Source organism: Gavia stellata, chromosome 23 (assembly GCF_030936135.1).
Source record: "Gavia stellata isolate bGavSte3 chromosome 23, bGavSte3.hap2, whole genome shotgun sequence".
In the NCBI taxonomy this organism is placed as follows: Eukaryota; Metazoa; Chordata; class Aves; order Gaviiformes; family Gaviidae; genus Gavia; species Gavia stellata.
The window spans coordinates 13,427,812-13,447,757 of NC_082616.1; the positions used below are offsets into that span (position 1 = coordinate 13,427,812).

The 19,946-nt window shown below is 43.6% G+C and overlaps 2 protein-coding genes across 2 annotated transcripts in view; both read left to right on the forward strand.

Annotated features, from left to right (window-relative positions):
• The window catches only part of RIN2 (Ras and Rab interactor 2), a 51,362-nt gene extending 40,343 nt beyond the window's left edge, over positions 1-11,019 (forward strand). Inside the window, exons 8-11 of the mRNA XM_059828490.1 lie at positions 1,119-1,424; positions 3,574-3,705; positions 5,859-6,022; positions 9,163-11,019. Of these exons, the coding sequence (XP_059684473.1) occupies positions 1,119-1,424; positions 3,574-3,705; positions 5,859-6,022; positions 9,163-9,480 (920 nt within the window). The 3' untranslated portion in view covers positions 9,481-11,019. The remainder of the gene's footprint in view (positions 1-1,118; positions 1,425-3,573; positions 3,706-5,858; positions 6,023-9,162) is intronic.
• Positions 9,580-19,224, forward strand: NAA20 (N-alpha-acetyltransferase 20, NatB catalytic subunit). The gene is made up of 8 exons (XM_059828457.1): positions 9,580-9,586; positions 12,009-12,225; positions 12,414-12,449; positions 12,532-12,599; positions 13,835-14,003; positions 15,006-15,151; positions 16,536-16,623; positions 18,998-19,224. Exons 1-7 carry the CDS (start codon positions 9,580-9,582, stop codon positions 16,619-16,621), a joined length of 729 nt encoding a protein of 242 aa, XP_059684440.1. The 3' UTR covers positions 16,622-16,623; positions 18,998-19,224.
• The last annotated feature ends 722 nt before the right edge of the window (positions 19,225-19,946 follow it).

Sequence of the window (19,946 nt, forward strand, 5' to 3'; positions counted from 1 at the left end):
GAAACTTTAATGAGTCACTGCTAGTAGCAGGAATGTCCACTGCTATCTTGTACAAATGTGTGATCTAGCAGTGACACAATCTCTCCTCTTTCTGCTTTTGGTCCCTGTGCTCCCTTAGTGCATCTGCCTACTCGAGGCTTTGGTCCTGCCACACCATCAGGGTGTTGGTGCAGTGGCCAGGCTCAAGGGTCCCCAGCTTCTTTTGTGCTTGTGGAAGTTCACTATGGTACAAATGATTGATGAATTATTATTAATATAATTATTATTAATATAAGCTAATTATTAATATAAGCTGTGTTGCCATAGGGATGCTGAGTGGGAGAGGAAATTAGCTTATAAAGTAAAGGTTTGCAGAGAAAATATTTAGCAAAGAACTTTCTCTGTTGATGTGGTCCATACTTTGAAAATGGAGAATGACTGTTAAAGAAAAACTTGAGTAGAGCAAGAATAAAAAACCAACCTAAGTTAGTGGTTACTGTGCCACGTGCACACTATTGCCAAACAAAGAACTTCAAACTTGATGACAAAGCTGTATATAAGCTTGCATGATGAAATCCAAAGCTGGACAAACACAGCTTGGTTTTCCTTTATAGTTTAAAACCCACAATCTGTCCAACTTCATAAAGATCTTGACAAAGTTGAGCCAAGTTTTAGGGAGACCTTGGTTGAATTACAGTTTCTGATGGAAACTATGCAAAAAGCATGGGCTTTCATGCCAAAGCAGACAAAAGTTACGGTTTTGACTGTGTTTTACTTTAAGTTTGGGAGTTAAAGTCTAAGCTCAAAGTAAAATAAAACTCAGAGACTTCTGGACAACAAAAGAAAAAGTTAACTGGAGCCACAGCTTGCTTTTTTTTTATGACAGTCTGTAGTGGGTCTTTGTGTTTGGTGGTTGTTTTTTTTTTTATTTACCACATTGCCATAAAAGAAAATGGAATACAGATTCTGCTCTGCCTTTTGTTTTCTTGTTAACAAACATCTGGAAACTCAGCTTGTGTAATAAAATAGGCCTTAGCAAGTAGGTTTTGCTCTGCAGTGTCTCTTTTGGGAATGGTTATATTAATACTGGCTCTGCTCTAGAGGAGGAAGTCAGCTGGACTTGTGTTTTCCCATTGCAGATGTTGTCCTGGAGAAGGCTATGCATAAGTGCATTCTGAAGCCGTTGAAGGGCCACATTGAAGCGATGTTGAAAGAGTTTCATATCGCAGATGGTTCTTGGAAACAACTAAAGGAAAACCTGCAGTTGGTGCGGCAGAGGAATCCTCAGGAACTGGGCGTGTTTGTTCCAACACCAGACTTTGTGGATGTTGAAAAGATTAAAGTCAAGTTCATGACCATGCAGAAAATGTATTCACCTGAAAAGAAAGTGATGCTGCTGCTGAGAGTTTGCAAATTGATTTACACTGTTATGGAGAATAACTCAGGTATGGTGCTTCTTGTGGTTCAAGTTCACTGATATTCCAAACCTGGGGTTGTCTTTCGGTGGAGGAAATCAGACGACCTGATTCTGCAGATAATGTCTCCTTCTCTTGGAGCTCTTCTGGCATCTCCTTGCCTTTTTGAGAGGGATTCTTCCTCTCTGCTTCCTTGCTGATACCACTGATGCATCTGGCAGCACATTTTACAAATTCAGTGTGAAGCAGAGTTGTGAAGCAGCAAAAAAAAAAAAACCAAAAAAAACCCCAAACCACCAACAAACACCACCCCCCCCACCCCCACCCCCCCAAACCAGCTTTGCTTAACTGTAGCAGAAAGGCTGTCCTGTGAGCCTTGAATTTGACACTGGTTCTAAATGAGTATTTTTCGGGAAATTGTAATAGAGGTAACACCCTGTATATAGCTATAGTAATTCAATAGTGTGTATGCAATATGACAACTACAAGGGCTCTGTGTTAATGCGTGGAGGAAAGCAGCCTCTGATCCAGTATTTCTGGCTTGCTGTGCCTCTGAATGTTCTTATTTGGACACTTTCTTTCCTGTTCTTGGAACAGAAATAACATCTATTTCTACACTGTAGCAAGAGTCCAAAAGTGACCTTGAATCTTAGATAATGAAATGGAACTACAGACCAGTAAGACCTGCTGAGTAGTCAGTGGCACAACTGAAGTGCTGTGCTGGATGGCACGAATTCATAGGTGCAACTCTGTTGCCTGATGTCTTATCATGTGCTGCTGTGGTAGGTCATGAGCTAAGGTGAAGCAATGCTGGTGGTAGTGGGGGATTTTTTTTCCCCTAAGCAATTATAAGCAGGTTGTTGGCAGTTTTCTTTCTAAGTGAGCATTGAATGTGCAGCTGGGTCGGGTGCTGATCAAGACACCTACTTTCTTTTGAGATGAATGGTGAAAGCTTGTGGCTGTTAAAGACCCCCAGGCATTTTTGCAAGATTTAGGTCTGAGCTCCTGCCTAGCTTATTATTTCTGTGCAAAATCCTGCATTTTAAAATGGATATAGGAATCTTGTCCTGAAGTGCTCTAAACTCTTTTCTCCATGCTGTGTTACCACATTGAGTAAGGTATTTCCAACATGCAGAAGAAAAACATTGAGAGGCTGCTGCCAGTTAACTGTTGCACTGAGGGGCTTGGGCTAAGATGTGGCAAATGCTCCTTAGGTTGTCTTGTTTTGTCATGTGAAGTTTGTAAAACATGGCATTGAGCCAGCAGCTGTTTGAGTATCTGCTTTGTCATGTACTCTCAGCCGGATAATAGTGTAATACCTGGAGGGTATGCCTTAGCTGGTGTAACTTTATCAGCCCTTCAGTCATCTGGAGTTTCACCAAAGTTTGAGTTGGCTCCTGCTCTTGGTGGTTTTAAGTAACCATCACACCAGTTCTGAAATGAACACAGTTTCACAGTTTGGCCAGACCCAGAGATTTGGCCATATAGTATTTTCTAAACAGAAAGTTTAAATGCAATAAAAGTGATACGAGTACAGACAGACCTAGCTAGGTACAGCATAGTCTCTGTGTGTTAGCTGCATGCCACCGTTGCCAATGATGCTTCACCGGCTAGCTGGGAATGATATGAGGCTTTGCTTACTGCTGTGTTTAACTATGCTCCATCAAGGAAATAAGCTGAGTTTTCATGTCAGATATAATAGGCTTTTATATTCAGGCTTCTCTGCTGGGATTCAGACTCAGAAACTGACATTCGTGGCTGGATTCTTCCAGAAAGTAGATGTTGTCCCTGCATGTGTAAAGAAAATGCCTATTCATCGTCTCTTAGCCAGTGATAGAAGCGCAGGTGGAGGTCAGGCCAGACTGGCATGGCAGCCTTTTGTGAGTTGGCTAGTTGAGCTGATGCCAAGGTGAGCCCAGTCTTCAAATTCCCTTGCATGCCTCAAGGTGTGCATTATCAGATTTGTGCTTGTTAGAAGTACAGGATGAAGCTGGTGTTGGTCTCCTGTCCAGCAAGTGTCAGATGATGTTCTCTTTGCTGCACGTTTATATCAGGAGGCTCTAGAGTAATACAAATGTACTGGTTAGTGAAGGCAGCAAAATAATGCTTTCCTTTCAAACACTGAAACTGGTAAAAGGCTGTGCTTTGTCTGTCACTGTCTATGTTCCCTTCAACCCAGGGAGGCTGTATGGAGCTGATGACTTCTTGCCTGTGTTGACATATGTAGTAGCCCAGTGTGATATGCTGGAGCTGGATACTGAAATTGAATACATGATGGAGTTGCTGGATCCATCTTTGCTGCATGGAGAAGGTAATCTATTTATATATTTTTATTAGAATTGAGTAAAGGAACTAGGGAAGAGGAGTTCTTCTTCACAGCACAGTTGCTGTTAACCTTGTTTGAGTAAAAATCCTTTCAAGGGGAGTCCTGAAGTCAGTGATGTCAGAAGTGTAACAAGAGCATCTCATAATTACTTCCACCTTAAACTAAGAGGAAACGAGTTAGCTTGCAGAGTACAGGCCTGAGTGACCTGGGAGTCTACTGATGTGTACTCCATTATGGGGGAACATGTTTTCGATCAAGAAGGGGGAGGCATCGTAACTTAGCAAGCAAACACATATGCTGTGCAGGTGCCAAATGTGGTTACCCTTCTGTTTCTGAAAATATCCTGAGAGTGTTTATAGGGCCACAGCATTCAGTTAAATTGTAAGACATGTAATGGGACTTGGGTTACGTGCTTTGTAAAAACTTCTGGGGGAATTCTCTGATGGGGAAGTGCTTTAGAGATTATTGGCCCCCTTAATGATCTTCATTTCTTCCCAATATTTGCTTCTCACGAAGTATTTATAAGCCCTAGGAGTATGTTTCCTAAGGCACCCTTGAATGATGGCTGAAGTCCTCTAGAGGCAAGGAAATATCCCTCCTTTTGGTTTTCATGGCGGTGTTTTTAACAAAGAGGTATTCTGCAAGCCCTTGGTAGACCCCAGAATCTACCAGTTTATGAGGAAGTTTAAAGGTTCTTGTGATTAAGCTGAGCTGTGAGTTTAAGTATTTGTGTATGTTTCCCATTCCTCCTATCTCTTGGCTTGCTGAAATTGCTGTATCCTCTTACATGCCGGTATGCATGAGACAACCGTGCCAGGATTCCTTTGATTTGGCACTAGTCTGTTCCCTGCTTTGCATACAGAGTATCCTCTAGTGCATTGTTCAGGAATCTTAGCACAGAAAATACTTGAGATGTGAAGCTGGAGATCATTAACATGCTTGAAAGGCAGACACATTTACTGGGCTACTAAGACATGTTGGTTTTAATGTAGCAAGGGAAGTCCATCCATTAGCTGTCTCTGTCTTTGGCACCAGCTGAACTATACAGTGCAGGAAAAACTGTTTAGTGCTTCAGGGTTGTGCAGTTCAAATGTAATCTATTGTCCAATTTGTCTCATGGGTCTTGTGTGTGGTTTATGTATTGAACTTGTTGCAAAGCTAAAGGCCAAGAGGATGCTATCAGTAATACCGAAAATACTCCTGTGAGCATAGAATGCATCTTTGAATGACTCCATGAATAGACTGTGCTGTCTCCGAATTGGACACTCCCACTAAAATAGTTTACTTTAAAAAAAAAAAAAAGGGCGAGAGCAATAAATTATATTATGTCTTTTGTTTCTCCTGGTTGTTGAGAACAGTTACCTAGTGTTGAGACTCCTTTTCCTTTGTGACCTGCAGCTTCTTTTGTACATGGGCAATGCTGTCTTGACTTTAATTTGTTCTCCACTCATGTAATAAAGGTGAAGTATGGAGGACTGTACACATCACCTCCTGAACTAGTTGGACATTATGGGGAATGCTAAAAAGGTGAAAAACACAGTCTTCCTTTTAAAAACAAAAGCAAACTCTTTGGGATGCTTCCAGGGTACAAATCACACACTCTGTCCTTGCTTTATTGCCACTAAGGATGGTTGCTTTTAAGTTCCTGAACTGTGGTAGATCGTCTTTTGTGTTGTTTAAACAGCTGTGTTTAGTTCATCCACACCTGAAGCTCAGGAAGAAAACAAGTCACTGTTTGGCAATTGTTCAGAAAAAAATGAAAAAAATTTCATGTTCCAACTTCGTAAAAACACTCAGGAGTAAAAGAATGACACCAGTCATTCAAGTAACCATCTATCCCCAGTGCTAGTGGATTCAGAGTTAGATACTATTGCACACTTGATAATGTGGAGTGCATGCAACCACTGCATGTCTCTTAGCAGCTGAGAACACACCATCCAGTATTTTGCAGGCCAGTGAGCTGTTTTTCTTTACGTATAAATATTTTGGCAATAGAGTACAGAGACTTTCATATATATGTGTGTGTATATATATATAAAAAAAAAATACATATTGTGTTTGTACTTGTGACTGTGACCAGTTGGAACTAGTGTTGTGTTTGTGTCCGCTCTGACACACTCCCTTGCTGTCCTTCACAGGAGGCTATTACTTGACAAGCGCTTATGGAGCACTTTCACTGATCAAGAACTTCCAGGAAGAACAAGCTGCCCGACTGCTAAGTTCAGAAGCCAGAGATACTCTGCGGCAATGGCACAAGAGGAGGACAACTAACAGGACAATACCTTCAGTTGATGATTTTCAGGTAGAGCCTAGGGATGAAGGACAAAAAACAGGGGATGGTTGTTTTGTTGGAAATGCCTATTTGAGAGGTATGATTCATAACAATTCCCTTGGGGGCACAAGGTAAGTGGAGTGAAGCAGTGCTGAGAATATGGCTGGCAAACTTGCCTCAGTTTTGAAAACTTTGCACTTTATAATAGAGTTTGATTATGATGGTCTAAAGAAAATGCTAAATAACGGAGCTTTCCCGCTCTCCCTCCTATTTAAGTCACACAGAGCGAGGACAAACTGAATCATATTTTAGATTCAGCTTCTTTGTATACTTTACTGTTAAAAAGAACAAATCTAGATTTCCAGTGGTATAAATCAGCATAACTCCCCAGTAGCTAATGGTGGCATATGGCAGGTAATAGAGAGGTAATAGAGAGGAGTGGTAGGAGAAAAGCTTGTCTACGGTTTTAAAGTTTAAGCAAGGAGTAGAGTTCTATACTATGGATGTCTTCATGTTTGTTTGTTTTTTTCCTTTCCTCCATTTCTTACTGCTCTTTCAGAGTAGGGCTGTAACTTCAACTGAAGAATAACAAAATAGTCGGGATTACTTCGTCTTTTAAAACCAGGCCTTGCATGTCTTCCATATAGTATGCTGTTGACTGTTCAGATGCATCAGTTTGTGGACTGAAGCAAGGAGGATGTTGGAATCAAGAAGAAAGGATTTACTCCTTTGTGTTCAGTAGTTTACAGTTCATACCATAGCGCAAAGTTGCCAACTGGCTAATGACAACCATCAATTAGTTATGATGCAGTTAAGAGCTTGAGAAATGAAGGTGCAGGGTCATCAGGAGATGAAACCTTTCAGTTGAGGTTCCTTCTGCTTTATCAGTGTCTATGCAAACGACTACAGCACAACACTGAACAGGAAGGAGTTGAGAAAAGAAGCAGTCTTCCACAATTTGCCTCTCTTAGGAGGAGAACTGATTAATGGAAATTCCAAACTGTGGCCAGTGCACAAAGCTAGTCCATCTTACTGAAATCCATTTTATGTTCTGCTTACCTGTAGTTAGGTGTCAGATTCAAGTAGCTTGAGTCTTTGTTCTTTCTAGCAAACACTACACTGTTCATAGGAAAATTCATCTCCTTGTTTTTCTGCTGGATGACTAAATGACAGAAGATTCTTTCAGGAGGATCTTGTATTCCGTTTCACCTTCTCTTCCTCAGCAAACGAACTTCAGCCAAGCTAACTGAACAGCTGGATTCCATGCTGGATGCAAGGAGATGCAGGGGGGCGGGGGAACAGCTGGCACTGAGTGTGTCCCGTGCTTCTCCTTCTGTTGTCTCTTTCGAAAGAGAGCCTCGAATTAGTAAGATCACACTACTTCCAGGCTATGCTCAGCATAAATTCATGCATTTTGCTGCTTGATCAGAATGCCAGTTTTCCATCGCATTTCTCCACATCCTGCAGTCCCAAAATGAAGCACCTTCCCTACAATCAACATGTAACAAACTGTAGCTCAACTCATCTTTCCCACATTGAACCAGGATGTGATCACTGCATTTCTGTGATGCAGTTTCAGCCTTACCAGCTTTTGGGCCCTGGAAGGTCTTCATCCTGCCTCCTTGGATGGAAAAGCAAAAAATCCTATATTTTGATGATGATTAAATACAACTTTCTGATACTGCATAAATAATTTTGATACTTAGTATGGGTTACAGGCATTTGCACAAACTTCAGTCTCTCCTTGAAGCAATCCTGTCTGTCTCAAAGCGCATGCATTTAAAAACACGTCTTCTGTGTGTTAAGTACATTAGAAATTAAAATTGTAGTGTGTTTTGCCTTATCTAGGCTGATTTTTTTTTTATATACTTTCTTCATGCTGGGTAGCAAAAATGGATTAGTTCTACTTGGTCAGGTTCAGTCCCAGTGGTTTAAATGCTGTTGCAAAGCTTCAGTGTTTCAGTCTGCAAGCTATCAAAAAATACTTTAATAAAGACAAGAGTGCTCTTTGGAATGTAACTCATATGAACATTCTTCTCATTCTTAGCTTTTAACAGCTTGTTTTTTATGAAATGTAAATTTTTACCATGGTGATTTAGCATGCTTAATTTATTCAGCATGCAAACATAGGTACTAGCTCAGTCAATAAACGGGTCTTTCTCAGTCATTTTTTCCCCATCTCCTTTAATTTTACTGCTTTTTAGTCTTTTATTGCAGTTAATTTCTTTTTTAAAAAGTGTGCAACAGCAGGCTGCTTTGTTCATGTGTCCAGAAGTTCGTGGTGGTTTTTTTCCCAGTTGTTGCTTTTTATTTTACTTTTTAAAAGCTTTTTGAAAGGTAGAACTGAATTTCCTTGTAGGGCATATTTAGAATTTATCCATGTTATCAGAGTTGTGGGCATGTATCAATTTCAACAGAGAAAAAATATCCAGCTTTTTCTTCAAGATCATATAGATTTACTCTAATGTTGCAGAGTAAATTTGCTTTCTGCATCCTTCTAAGCCTTGTTTAAAAAAAAAAAAAAAAGAAAATGCTGTCACACAAAACTTGGTTACATCTGGCTCAGACACCAAATTGCCACCGATTAAGGCGATGAAAATGTGCTCCATGAGGATGTATTACCTTTTGCATACTGCAGTGTAAGAGCGCAAACAGTGTATTGTGCAGTAACTTGTGGATCAACGCTGTTTTGTGCCACTGACGGAGGCTTTTTTTTTGTTTTCCTTCTGACTAACATGTTGTGTGAGGCTTCTGTTCTCTAGTATTGACCCAGCAGCGGCAGCATCATCTCTCGGGCGTGCTGCCTCAGATGTTTATTCTGCTTCAAAGCATTTTGTTTCCTAGTAAGGGCAAACATCAAGTCCTGTTAAAACCACTGGTGTTTTCCGTGTGGCTTTAAGGCTGTATCTATTCACTCTTAATTGCAGGGTTAGAATGTAAGCCAAGGAAAGGAGAATGTTGGCTTATGAATTTGTTATGCCCAGTGCAGACTTGCCACAGTTTTACTACCAACATCGCAGTTCACAAGGTGGCTGTAAAGTGCAGGAATCACCGGTGTGCGTTTCACAACTGGAACATGGAGAGGCTTGCTTTTTGTTGCTGACTCTTCTGTTTTCAGACAATGAGTTTTGGTTCTTTGAGTTTCTGATGTCTGTTTTCTCATTCTACAGAACTACCTTCGTGTTGCATTCCAGGAAGTTAACAGTGGATGTACAGGAAAGACCTTACTAGTAAGACCATATATCACTACCGAAGATGTATGCCAGCTTTGTGCCGAAAAGTTTAAAGTGGACAATCCAGAAGAATATAGCCTGTTTCTTTTTGTTGACGACACCTGGCAGCAACTGACAGAGGATACCTACCCTCAGAAAATTAAGGCAGAGTTGCACAGCCGTCCGCAACCCCAGGTCTTTCACTTTGTCTATAAGCGCATTAACAGTGATCCATATGGTGCCATTTTTCAAAACAGTGATGACTCAGCTCCTTAAAACCAGCAACTCATAGTTTAATTTCTGTTCCTTGTTAATTGTTGAAAACATCTTTGTTGGCTGCCTTTCTTAGGAGCTAAAACAGGCCTTAAACCGAAAATGCCTAGTAAAACACACACAGACATTTCTAGCGTTGCTTAGAAAAACCGACGTAAACCACGTGTATGGCCAGTTATGTGGAATATTCCAGCAGTGTGTTTGAGTAAACAGCCCATGAGGCTCAATTTCTTGTACCACAGTCTCTTTCCAAGCATATTATACTGTGGCCCTCTGCCGGTCTTTTGCTGTAGTGTGCAAAAATCTATTTTCTTACACTCATCCTTTAGCCAAATGTCATTCTCATTTAAATATATGTATGCTAGACAAGTATTTTGGTAAACTGGCTGGTATGAGCTCAGTTTCACCAGCATGAATTTGACAAGACTGTCCGATGCAGGGCATCAGTTAACTCATAATTACCTGGATGATTGCATCCTTTCCTAATTTTTTTAATTACAGAAAATTGCCATTTTATATATATATATATATCATAGAAATTTTATAGCAGTTGCAGGTAAACTGTCAGGGTTGTTTTTTGAAATATTTTTTTAACTATAAAGTATTCTATAATTATGCATGTGATTTTAACATTTAATATACAAGAATAAATCTCTTGCTGGTTTTAGAGTATTGCATTAAAAGTCTCTGTGGTTTCTCTTTTCCTGTTACAGGAGAGTTTTTATGAAACTTCTGTTATCTGTAAGAAGATTGTAACATTGGCACTAGTGATTTCAGTGCCTTTATCTGAACTTGATGTACTGTTATCTGGATTATTGTTTATATGCATTGTTTTAGACAGAACTAGGGGGTTGGAAGAGGAAATGGAAAGAAAAGGATGTAGAGAAGGAGTAGAGAAAGAATATAGAGAAACTAATTTAGGATTAAAATGTGTTAGTCTGCTGGTTCAGGCTCCTTGCAGAAAATAAGTGGAGGAGGTTGGTAAGGAACTCTTATGTAAAGCAGTATTGTAGATTTGCAGAGGGATTTGACACCACCTATCCTAGATACTATTTGTGTTAGCAGAGGATTAAATAGATCAGTAAGGTGAAGGGGAACACTAACTATTTTATATAGTCTGTCATCAACATCAAAATGTGTCTTGGGCTGAAGAATGTGTTGTAGCATTTCGTGGTTCTAAGTTACTCAGTAGGTGAGAGGTGGAAGTCAGTCCTATATATGCAAAGATAAAATGGTATTAAAAGTGTGTGTTCTATAGATTTGTCCAAGGTAGCTGATGGCAGTGGGTGACACTCTGGACCCTACTTAAGCCAATTAGGGCTACTCTCTGTAGAGGGACATGGGGTTCTCCCCAAGTTTAGCGTGAGCAGTGTCACGTAAGGCAGATTACAAAAATGTCATGAGCAGCATGTGTCTTGTACATACAGAGATCTGTAGCATTTTTGTCAGTTTGCCATGTATCCGAAACCCCTGGCACATGTTTGTATTTCATTTTGTAAATGGTGAGTTTTGCACATAATACATTGTTATACTGAACTACAATTTGGGATGCTGTGTGCTGTGGTTTTTGGGCTGTTCTTTTTTCCCTTAAGAAATGGTTCACACTTTGAATGTTTTGTGTATCAGTAGACTCTGATGCTGCTTTTCATACTGCTTGGCCCACTTCAAACTCTTTGCAAAGGAAGGGTGGGGTAACATTATTATCTAGTTAGTGTGCTTGACCTGAACAGTTAGAAGAAGCAGGCAGGTATCTTAACTTGCAAGGAATGGTTCAGCAGTCAAGACTGACGTTCCGCGCTAAAGAGAATTCCACTACTTTAATACGATAGTGGCTCTGCCGCTAGACTAAGTAGTAAGAAACAGAATTTCAGGTGTGAAACGAAGGAAGGCAGAGTACAAAAAGGGGAATGCGTGCCCAAACCACCTCAAGATGATTCTGCTGTCCGTTCTTGTGCCATTATTTCTTTGGAAAAATAGAACATTTTATTCACTGTGCTGTGCAAAACACTTCTCACTTCTCATAATGCCAGGAAACAGATGATGCAAAAACGTTGGACGGAATTTGGGCTTGTAAAAATAAGCTATTCCGTCTTCTCCAGTGGAAGGTGTTTGGTATTATGAAATACTGAAAAGCAAGAAAAAGCTTATATTTGACGTGGTCTCTCTTTAGTTATTACTCCCTCTTTTTCCAGTTACTTATTTCAAAAAGGCTAAAGGAAATAAAGCCGTAAGTAATAAATCCGTAAATCTTACTAATAGAGGAGGCTTAACAGGAAAGTTTAACGCTACATGAGGGGATTATTTGTGGATTCACAAAAAACCCCAGCAGCTTAAATCAAATCAAACTTCTTGTTGTCATTTCCCCATGTTGCTTTTCTTATTTTTCATATTAAACCCGCGCCTTTTAGACGGGAAGACGGAGCCAAGGGAGCCCAGGTCTCAGCTTCTGCTGCCGGCGGTAGCTCTCGGGGCCTACGTCTGTGCGCGTCCCGGGCCCCCGGGGCTGGCCCCACCGCTCCTTCCTCTCCCAGCCGCCCGCCTGCTGCTCTCGGCGCCCGCACCCAGCGCAGCCCCTCCGCGGCCTGCGGCGGCAGGTGGCGGGGCCGGGGCGCTCTGCGGCCGCCTCGCCGTGGCGGAAGGGGCCCTTGGTTGGCGGGAGCGCTTCCGGGTCGGCGGTGCCAGGGCCAGCAGCAGCGTGGCGGCGCTCCGCGCTTTCACTTGCGATGACTACTTCTGCTTCAACAACCTGTGAGTGCTGGCCGGCTCCCGCTCCGCCCCCCGCCCCCGAGCCCCCTGCTCGCTCTCCGCCGCGCTCGGCCCGCGGGCGCACGCAAGGGGCTCCCCCTTCCCCCGGGGGAGCGCAGGGCGCCCCCTCGGCCGGCGGGCGGGCGGGGCCTGGACCCGCGGTGAGCGTTGCTCTCCCCCCCACCCCGCAGCAACCTGGACCCGCTGACGGGGACCGTATCCTCCGCGCTGCCGGCGGGCAGCGGGACAGCTTGCTCCTTGACCGAGCGCCCTAGCCCCGTTAGGGGATGGATGCCCTTCTACCTGCAGTGCCTGGCCCGAGTATTTCATTGCCGCCGAGGCGCCCGGCGGAGAGCTGATGGGTTTCAGCGCGTGTGGTGCGACTCCGCCGTGCCGCGCTTTCCAGATTACCGTTTTGGGGGATTATAACGCAGGAGCGTTTTTTACTCTTCCTCTTTTCCAAATGCTCAACAGGGAAGAGGAACGTTACGTAGCATCTTCCCACTTCGTAAATGTCTGAGGGCACTACGTAGGACTCGGAGCAGTAGTCGTGGGTTTGGTGTTCGTAGCGTGGCACGGCCTCTCGGCTGTGGTAACGTCCACCCAGGTTTTACACAAGTGAATGTACGCGTACAGGCGTTTCTCTAATCCTGGAATTAAGTCCTTGCAGTCAGCTTTGATCTCACAGGCCGTCCACTGTCAGTAAGTCAAAATGCTGGGCTTGGGTTTTGTGTTTTCCTGTAATGGAAAGGTCTGGGTCTGGATGTCATTTGCTTATTTGCTGTGGAATACTGCTGTTTTTCAGAAATCATTCTAAATAGAGCTGTTGGTTTGTTTATTCCTTCCAGGGTTTTTTTCCCCTCTTTTTTTTTTTTTTTGGGGGGGGGGGAGCAGAATAAGGGTCTTTGCAGGGACCTGGGAAATAAAGTATTTAACATAGTAAAACTTAAAGCATTTGCTGTACAGAAGGTTTCTCCATACCCACCACATCAGTTGCTTATTAGCAGTGACTGTGATCTTTATAAGAGTGCCGTATGGAAGTGTGAATATTCATTAGTGAACTAACACTGGTTTGGCTCCGTGTAGAAAGGAGAGGAACTACAAAGAAGCCCCTCAAAACAACATCCATCCCCCCCCCTTTTTTTTTTTTTACTTAAACATGCTGTGTTTGCAAGGTCTTGGCTTTCTATTGCCAGATTGGCAAACCTTCCCAAGTTCTATTCACCCATAGTCACTGAAAGTCTACAACAGTTGCTGGGATGTTGAGTTAGTTTTGGGCTTCTAGTTCTCCGTTCCTTTATTATTTTAGTCAGATCCTGAATTCTGCTCAGTTAAAGACTCACTCAACAAGAGTTGCTTAAAATTTCCATTTGGAAGTCATGCTTCAAACAATGAATTTGCAAAAAAAAAAAAATTTTTTTTTTTTTTTTTTACACAAGTTAAGAAAGTACTGTAATACTTGAGCAAAATGACGTTTTTGGTGGTAGATGAATCACAGAGTGGTAACAGACATCCAGTTTGGGCCTTTACCACAGTCATTGCAATGTTTGTTTACACACTGCTTGGTTCTTTTGTAAAGATGTATAGCTGTGGGTGGTGTGTTATTTCAAAGGTGCTACTGCGCTGATGCTCTGTATGTTCACAGTAATGGGTAAAGCGAAAGGCTTTGTGTTTAGGGAAGAATGGCATGGACATGTTACTGCTCTCTCTGTTGCACCAGGATTTCGATGGCTGGGTTTGGCTGCTGAATTGATGGAACTACTGGAAGAAATTTCAGAAAAGTGAGTGCTATGCTTATCTTTAAATTTAATCTTTTAAGGTAATCTTTCTACAGACACCTGTCTGTGGCTTAGATATTTGAATCACATGAAACAGACCTAGAATTTTGCTTTAAGTAGTGTTCTGATTTGCTGAAATTCCCCGTAGTTAGAGAACAAAAATTATGAATGTTGCTTGACGGTTTAAAATCTCAGGGTTTCTCTGAAAGCTAACGTGCTAGAATGAGTAGGAAGTAGCCTGAATTCCAATAGAAATACTGTATAAAAGGTCATTTTCTTGACAGGAAGAGAGCTTTGCGAAACATCAGCACTGTTTCCCCTAGAGCCTTCAACATACTTTTTCAGTAATCACGGGCTTTGTGCAATTCCCTCAGGCACAATCTTGAACAAATTTTATACGGCAGACAGTGTTTTAGCTTGCTTTCTGTCTCGTGCTTGGTTACTTGTTCCTGCAGAGAATTTAATTTAGTGTCAGATGAACCCACAAGGAAATGTCCCAAACTCATGCTGGTAGGGCAACCCCACCGTAGTTGGTAAAATCAGAAAATAGTACGATGTTTTAAAAAATCTGCCTTGTGAGGAGAAGGGCTGTCTCCTGTCAGGCAACTGAATTTTGTGACTGATTCCACCCCTCTGCCCCTCCATGCACTTTGGAGGCAGTCTAAAATGTGGATTTTTTTTTTTCTTTTTTTTTAAATAATTTCATATGGATATGAGGCTTGTGTGGGTGGTTTAGCTTGCCCTGTTCTTCCTCTTTGTAATTCTGAACCCACTGGCTGGTATAGAAGAATGGTTATGTGACAAAAATAAAACAAAGTTTGTGCTTGTACTGGATTTGTCCCTTGGTAAAGGAGTGCATCTGTTACTACAGTGTGAAAGATGTTTGGTTAGCGTACCACATCATCAGACCTGCTCTTGGACTGATTACAAGTTATGGGTTATTGTTTAGAAATACGTTCACCTACTATTCCTTACTGTGGTTTTTTGGGTTTTATTTTTTCAAAGAAAGCGTGGATTTTTCATTGATCTCTCTGTGAGAGTATCAAATCAGGTTGCAGTAAATACGTATAAGCAACTAGGCTACAATGGGTACCAGACAGTATTAGAGCACTGCTCTGCTAGCAGTGGAGAGCCAGATGAAGATGCGTATGGTAAGTACTCGTTCTGCCTCAAGTTGGATGAAGATTCTCATGTGAGGGTTCCTGGGCTTGTTTCATATTAAAAAAAAAAATAAAATCATACAAACAAGTTCAGATAGTTGTTGAGTGGGATTTTGTATACTCCTTTAGATAGCTTTTCCTGCTGAAGATTACATCAGTTACAAAACTTAATCTTGCAGTTTACACATTTTGTAGCATCTGTGGCAAAATAAACTACAAAAGAAGAATAAATTAGTAAGTACAAAGACATATATCTTGTAGGCAAGATGAAAATAAAAATGCAGTTTCTTACCTGATTTTTCTTTCTGAGGAATGCTCATACCCAGTGGCTGGGCATTTTGCTAATGTTATTCGGAGAAGGAATGGCCGTGCTTTCCTAATTTCTTCCCATAACAGGGATTTGAAACTTTGTTTTTCTCGGATATCTTAACTACAAATTTACAAGTGTCAGTGGTCAACAGTGGCAGAGAATTGGGTGGCATTTTCAATTTAAAAGGGAAGGAACATGGAAGTTCAAGTATGTTAATGTTAATTCTATTAACAAAACTAAGTACCAGCTGCTTCCTCTTTCTAGATCTTCTTTCCTTTAAGTATCCTCCCCAAAGGGTTGCGTGGCCATGCTGTATATCTTTTCTGTTCTTGCACTATTCACTTGATAGGCGGGGGTACTATGAAATACCGGGGCTACGGACAGACATCTAGCATTATTGCAGATGCCTTGAATCATATACTTGTCCCTTTAGCCTGCCATTTCTTTTCCATTCATTTGAGTTTCATGCAGTGTTATATTCCAATTGATAACGTTGCTGCTGAGTAACATCGAGGACATCATACTATTAGAGTGTGTCCAGAGAAGGACGACCAAGATGGTGAAAGGTCTTGAGGGCAAGACTTATGAGGAGCGGCTGAGGTCACTTGGTTTGTTAAGCTTGGAGAAGAGAAGGCTGAGGGGGGAGACCTTATCACAGTCTACAGCTTCCTCAGGGTGGGCAGCAGAGGGGGACGTGCTGATCTCCTCTCTCTGGTGGCTGGTGATAGGACATGAGGGAATGGGATGAAGCTGCATCAGGGGAAGTTCAGACTGGACATTAGGGTGATCGGTCACTGGAACAGGCTCCCCAGGGAAGTGGTGAAGGCACCAAGCATGTCAGAGTTCGAGGGGCATCTGGATGATGCTCTTAATCATACGTTTTAGTTTTAGGTAGCCCTTGGAGGAGCAGGGACTTGGACTCGATGATCCTTATGGGTCCCTTCCAACTTGAGATATTCTATGAAATCTTGGTTAAAATGATCTTACTGTAATACAGAATTCACTTAATGTGGCTTTGTGCAATGACTGTCTTATTATAATAGCATTTTTTTTCTTTTGCCACAGATATGAGAAAAGCTCTTTCCAGAGATACGGAGAAGAAATCAATTATACCTCTGCCTCATCCTGTGAGACCAGAAGACATTGAGTAACTGTAAGCTATGATTCTTAGGCAACTTACTAAAAGTGTCAGGTTCCTTCTCCCCCCAGCCCCCAAGAACTTATGGATGACAAATCTTAGGCTCGATGCTTTTTGGTGTTTCATGGGGAAAAACAATATTGAGAAGCTTGCTAATGCTGCTTGGTAATGGCTGCATAGTCCTGCACTTACACCATTATTTTTCCATTCAAATATTGAAAATTCAGAGATTATGAAAATGGAATTACCTCATGTATGGTGTTTTCTTGGTTTTCTTTCAAACCAAAAATAACCTGAAGTCAGTTACAGTAAAAGCTCTTCAAATGCATTTATTCATGACCAGTGAAAATACTGTACAATACCCAAGAAACACAGCAGGGGAAGGCAACGTATTAATACTGGCACAGAAGATAAACCTGTTATACATAATGTAGAAATGTCTTTCCCCTCTTCATGGCACAGGCGTGGGACTGAACTTAGGTTCACTGTTGATTTGAAAAAGCCAGACAACCAAAGCAGTCAAGGCTTTCTCTCCACTGTGAACCAGATTCAAGACCAATTCTGTGTTCTGGGTGTCTATACATACCTTAACGTGCTGTGTCCACTGAAGTAATCTGCAGTAAAGATTTCTTGTTTCCTCATACTCTTCTTGCTCAATTTCAAGATCAATGTGGGATTTCCAGAGAACCTGTGAAAGAGAAGTCTCTCCTTATGTTCAAAGAATCTTCATACGGCCCTGTGTCTAACACTGAGATAATGCAGGGTTTTTTTAATGGAGAAGCATGGATAAACGTGGAATTTGCAGAAATGAAATTCAGTGATCAGAGTATTAATTGACCGTATGAGCTAGGATTCAGACTAAGTAATATCAAATCTTGTGCACATGATCCATTTAGGTTACTCCTGTAAGCATGTTTCTCCCTCCGTGTTTTATCATGGGTTTTATAGTCCTGTGTACCCTGCCAAGAAACAGATGCTAACTTAGACGAGATACAGGCTAAGCCATTATGGTAAGCAGGTTTGTTCAAGCTGGTAGATTATTTATGTTTTAATTAGCCACACTGTGTAATAAATACTGGGGGTTTTTCCTGTTTTTCTTCTATCCTTATATACAGCTTTCTGTCCCTTTTTTCCTCTCGCTTTCTGTCCAGCATCCTGGCTCTCTTGGTCCTCTATTAGTCCATCTGCTCCCTATCCTGTTCCCCATCACTATTTTGCTCTCTCTTGTTTTTTGATTTTTTTTTTAAAGTTCCCTGTGCCTTTTTTTTTTTCACTCCCCCATTCTGTCTTGTGCCACGTCCCATTTTTGAGGCTATGGAAGTGGCATCAGGAGTGACAGGTTGTGAGAAGCAGGTCCTCCAGCCCAGGTGTTTTTACCTTCTCCATCTCTTTGTCCCAATCTGCATCTCTAGTACTCAATCCCTCTCCCCTGTTCTCTGTCCTACTTTTTCTCTCTCCATATCTCACACTCCTGTCCCCATCTTTTTCCCTCCTTCCCTCCTTCCCTCCTTCCCTCCTTCCCTCCTTCCCTCCTTCCCTCCTTCCCTCCTTCCCTCCTTCCCTCCTTCCCTCCTTCCCTCCTTCCCTCCTTCCCTCCTTCCCTCCTTCCCTCCTTCCCTCCTTCCCTCCTTCCCTCCTTCCCTCCTTCCCTCCTTCCCTCCTTCCCTCCTTCCCTCCTTCCCTCCCCGTTTCTTTCTCCATCTCACTGTCCTTTTTTCCCTGTACCTTTCTGTCTTTGATCCTCAGTCCTTGTCCCTCGTGTTACTTTTCTAACTCTGTCCTGCTCCCCATCGCTCTTTTTCTCCATCCCTCTCTGCTGATCCTTGCCCCTGTCTTTCTCTCCCCCCCAGTCATTATCTCTCTCTCTGTCCTTTCCCCTTTGTCTCTCTATCCCTCTTTCCTTCTTGTGTCTCTACCACTCTGTCCTGCTCGCTGCCTCTCTTTTTCTCATTCTGTCCCAGTGTCCTGCTCCTTGATCCTGTTTCCCTCTGTTTCTCTGTCCTTTTATCTGTCCTTCTCCCTGGCCCCCATTTCTCTCATGCTTCCTCTTCCTTTTTTATTCTCTGTTGCTCTGTCCTGCTCCCTGTCTCATTGCTTCTTACGGTATCGGTCAGTCTGGCTCCCTGCCCCTATTCTTTTTTCCTCCCTCTCTGTCACGCTGCCTGTCCCAGGTTTTTTCTGCATCTCAATCCTACTCCCTGTCCTTTGTCCATCTCTGTCCTGCTCCCTCTCCCTCTTTCTGCCTCTCTTCCTCTCTCCCTGCTGTGTCTTTCTCCATCTCCGTTGGACTCCCTGTCCCCATCTTTCTCCTGCTGTCCTGTTCCCTGCTTCGTGCTTTCTCGTTACACCCCATTGTCCAGCTGGCTGCCACTTTTCTCTTCTTTTCTAGTGTCCTGCGCCCTGCTCCTCATTTCTGGCGGCCTCCACCTCTGCCCAGCAGCCCATCGCTCCAGGAGCCAGCCGACTGACCATCCTTTCCCTGCTGAACCCACAAGTGTGGCTCTGGGAACAACTGCTGAGGTGTCTTAGGGGGAGTGTTGGGGGCCCTGAGCCCTAGAGCAGACTCGCTCCCGGGACTTGTGTGTGACTGAATAAACACTTGCCATCTCCTTTGCCCTCCTGGCTGCATTTGCACTCATGCACATCGGGTGAGGGGCTGTGCTGGAGCCCGGGAGAGGAGGTGACACACTGTGGGGGTCGGGTGATGGCCCCCTGTTCCTGCTGGGCTCCAGCTGTGGGCTGGGGCTGGAGGAGCCCCAGGGGCGGGCAGTGAGGCTGATGGTGACGGCCCCTCCCTGTAAGGGGGGGCTGCTGGTGGAGGGGCTGGTGCTGCCCTGCCCCCGGTGGCTGTGGATGGGCTGGTGGGAGCTGAGGGAGGAGCGGAGCAGCGCCAGGCTGCGGCTGCAAGGAGGGAGGGTGAGCGAGGCCGCGCGATGGACCAGCGGGTCCCAGGGAACGCCCGGAGGAGGGTGCGGGGCCTGCGGGGAGTCAGCGGGGCCTGTGGCAGAGGCACGGAGCGGTGGTGGCGGGGGTTCGGGGGTGCGGCGCCGTGTCGGGGCCAGCGACAAGGGCTGCTGGGAGCCGGGCGGCGGGGACGCTGGGGAGCCGCGTGGTGCTGGAGCCGGCGGCAGGGGCTGCCCAGCGACGGGGCCGGGTGTGGGGGACGCGGGCGGACCGCCTGCAGCCGGGCTGCGGAGCGCGGGGCTGCGCTCGGGGCTCGGCAGGGCTTCCCGGTGCGTCGTTGTCGTCGGGGGGGGGGCGGAAACGGTGTCCCTGCAGGGCCAGCGGGCAGGGCGGGCTGCCTCTCGCGGCACGCCGGGAGCTGTAGTCCTGGGGCA

Bases quoted from the DNA above. Each gene is read 5' to 3' on its own strand.
- NAA20 (XM_059828457.1), top strand. The intron at 12,600-13,834 runs GTGCGACTCCGC...GTTATTTCAAAG, and splicing joins GATGGGTTTCAGCGCGTGTG to GTGCTACTGCGCTGATGCTC. The intron at 15,152-16,535 runs GTAAGTACTCGT...CTTTTGCCACAG, and splicing joins GCCAGATGAAGATGCGTATG to ATATGAGAAAAGCTCTTTCC.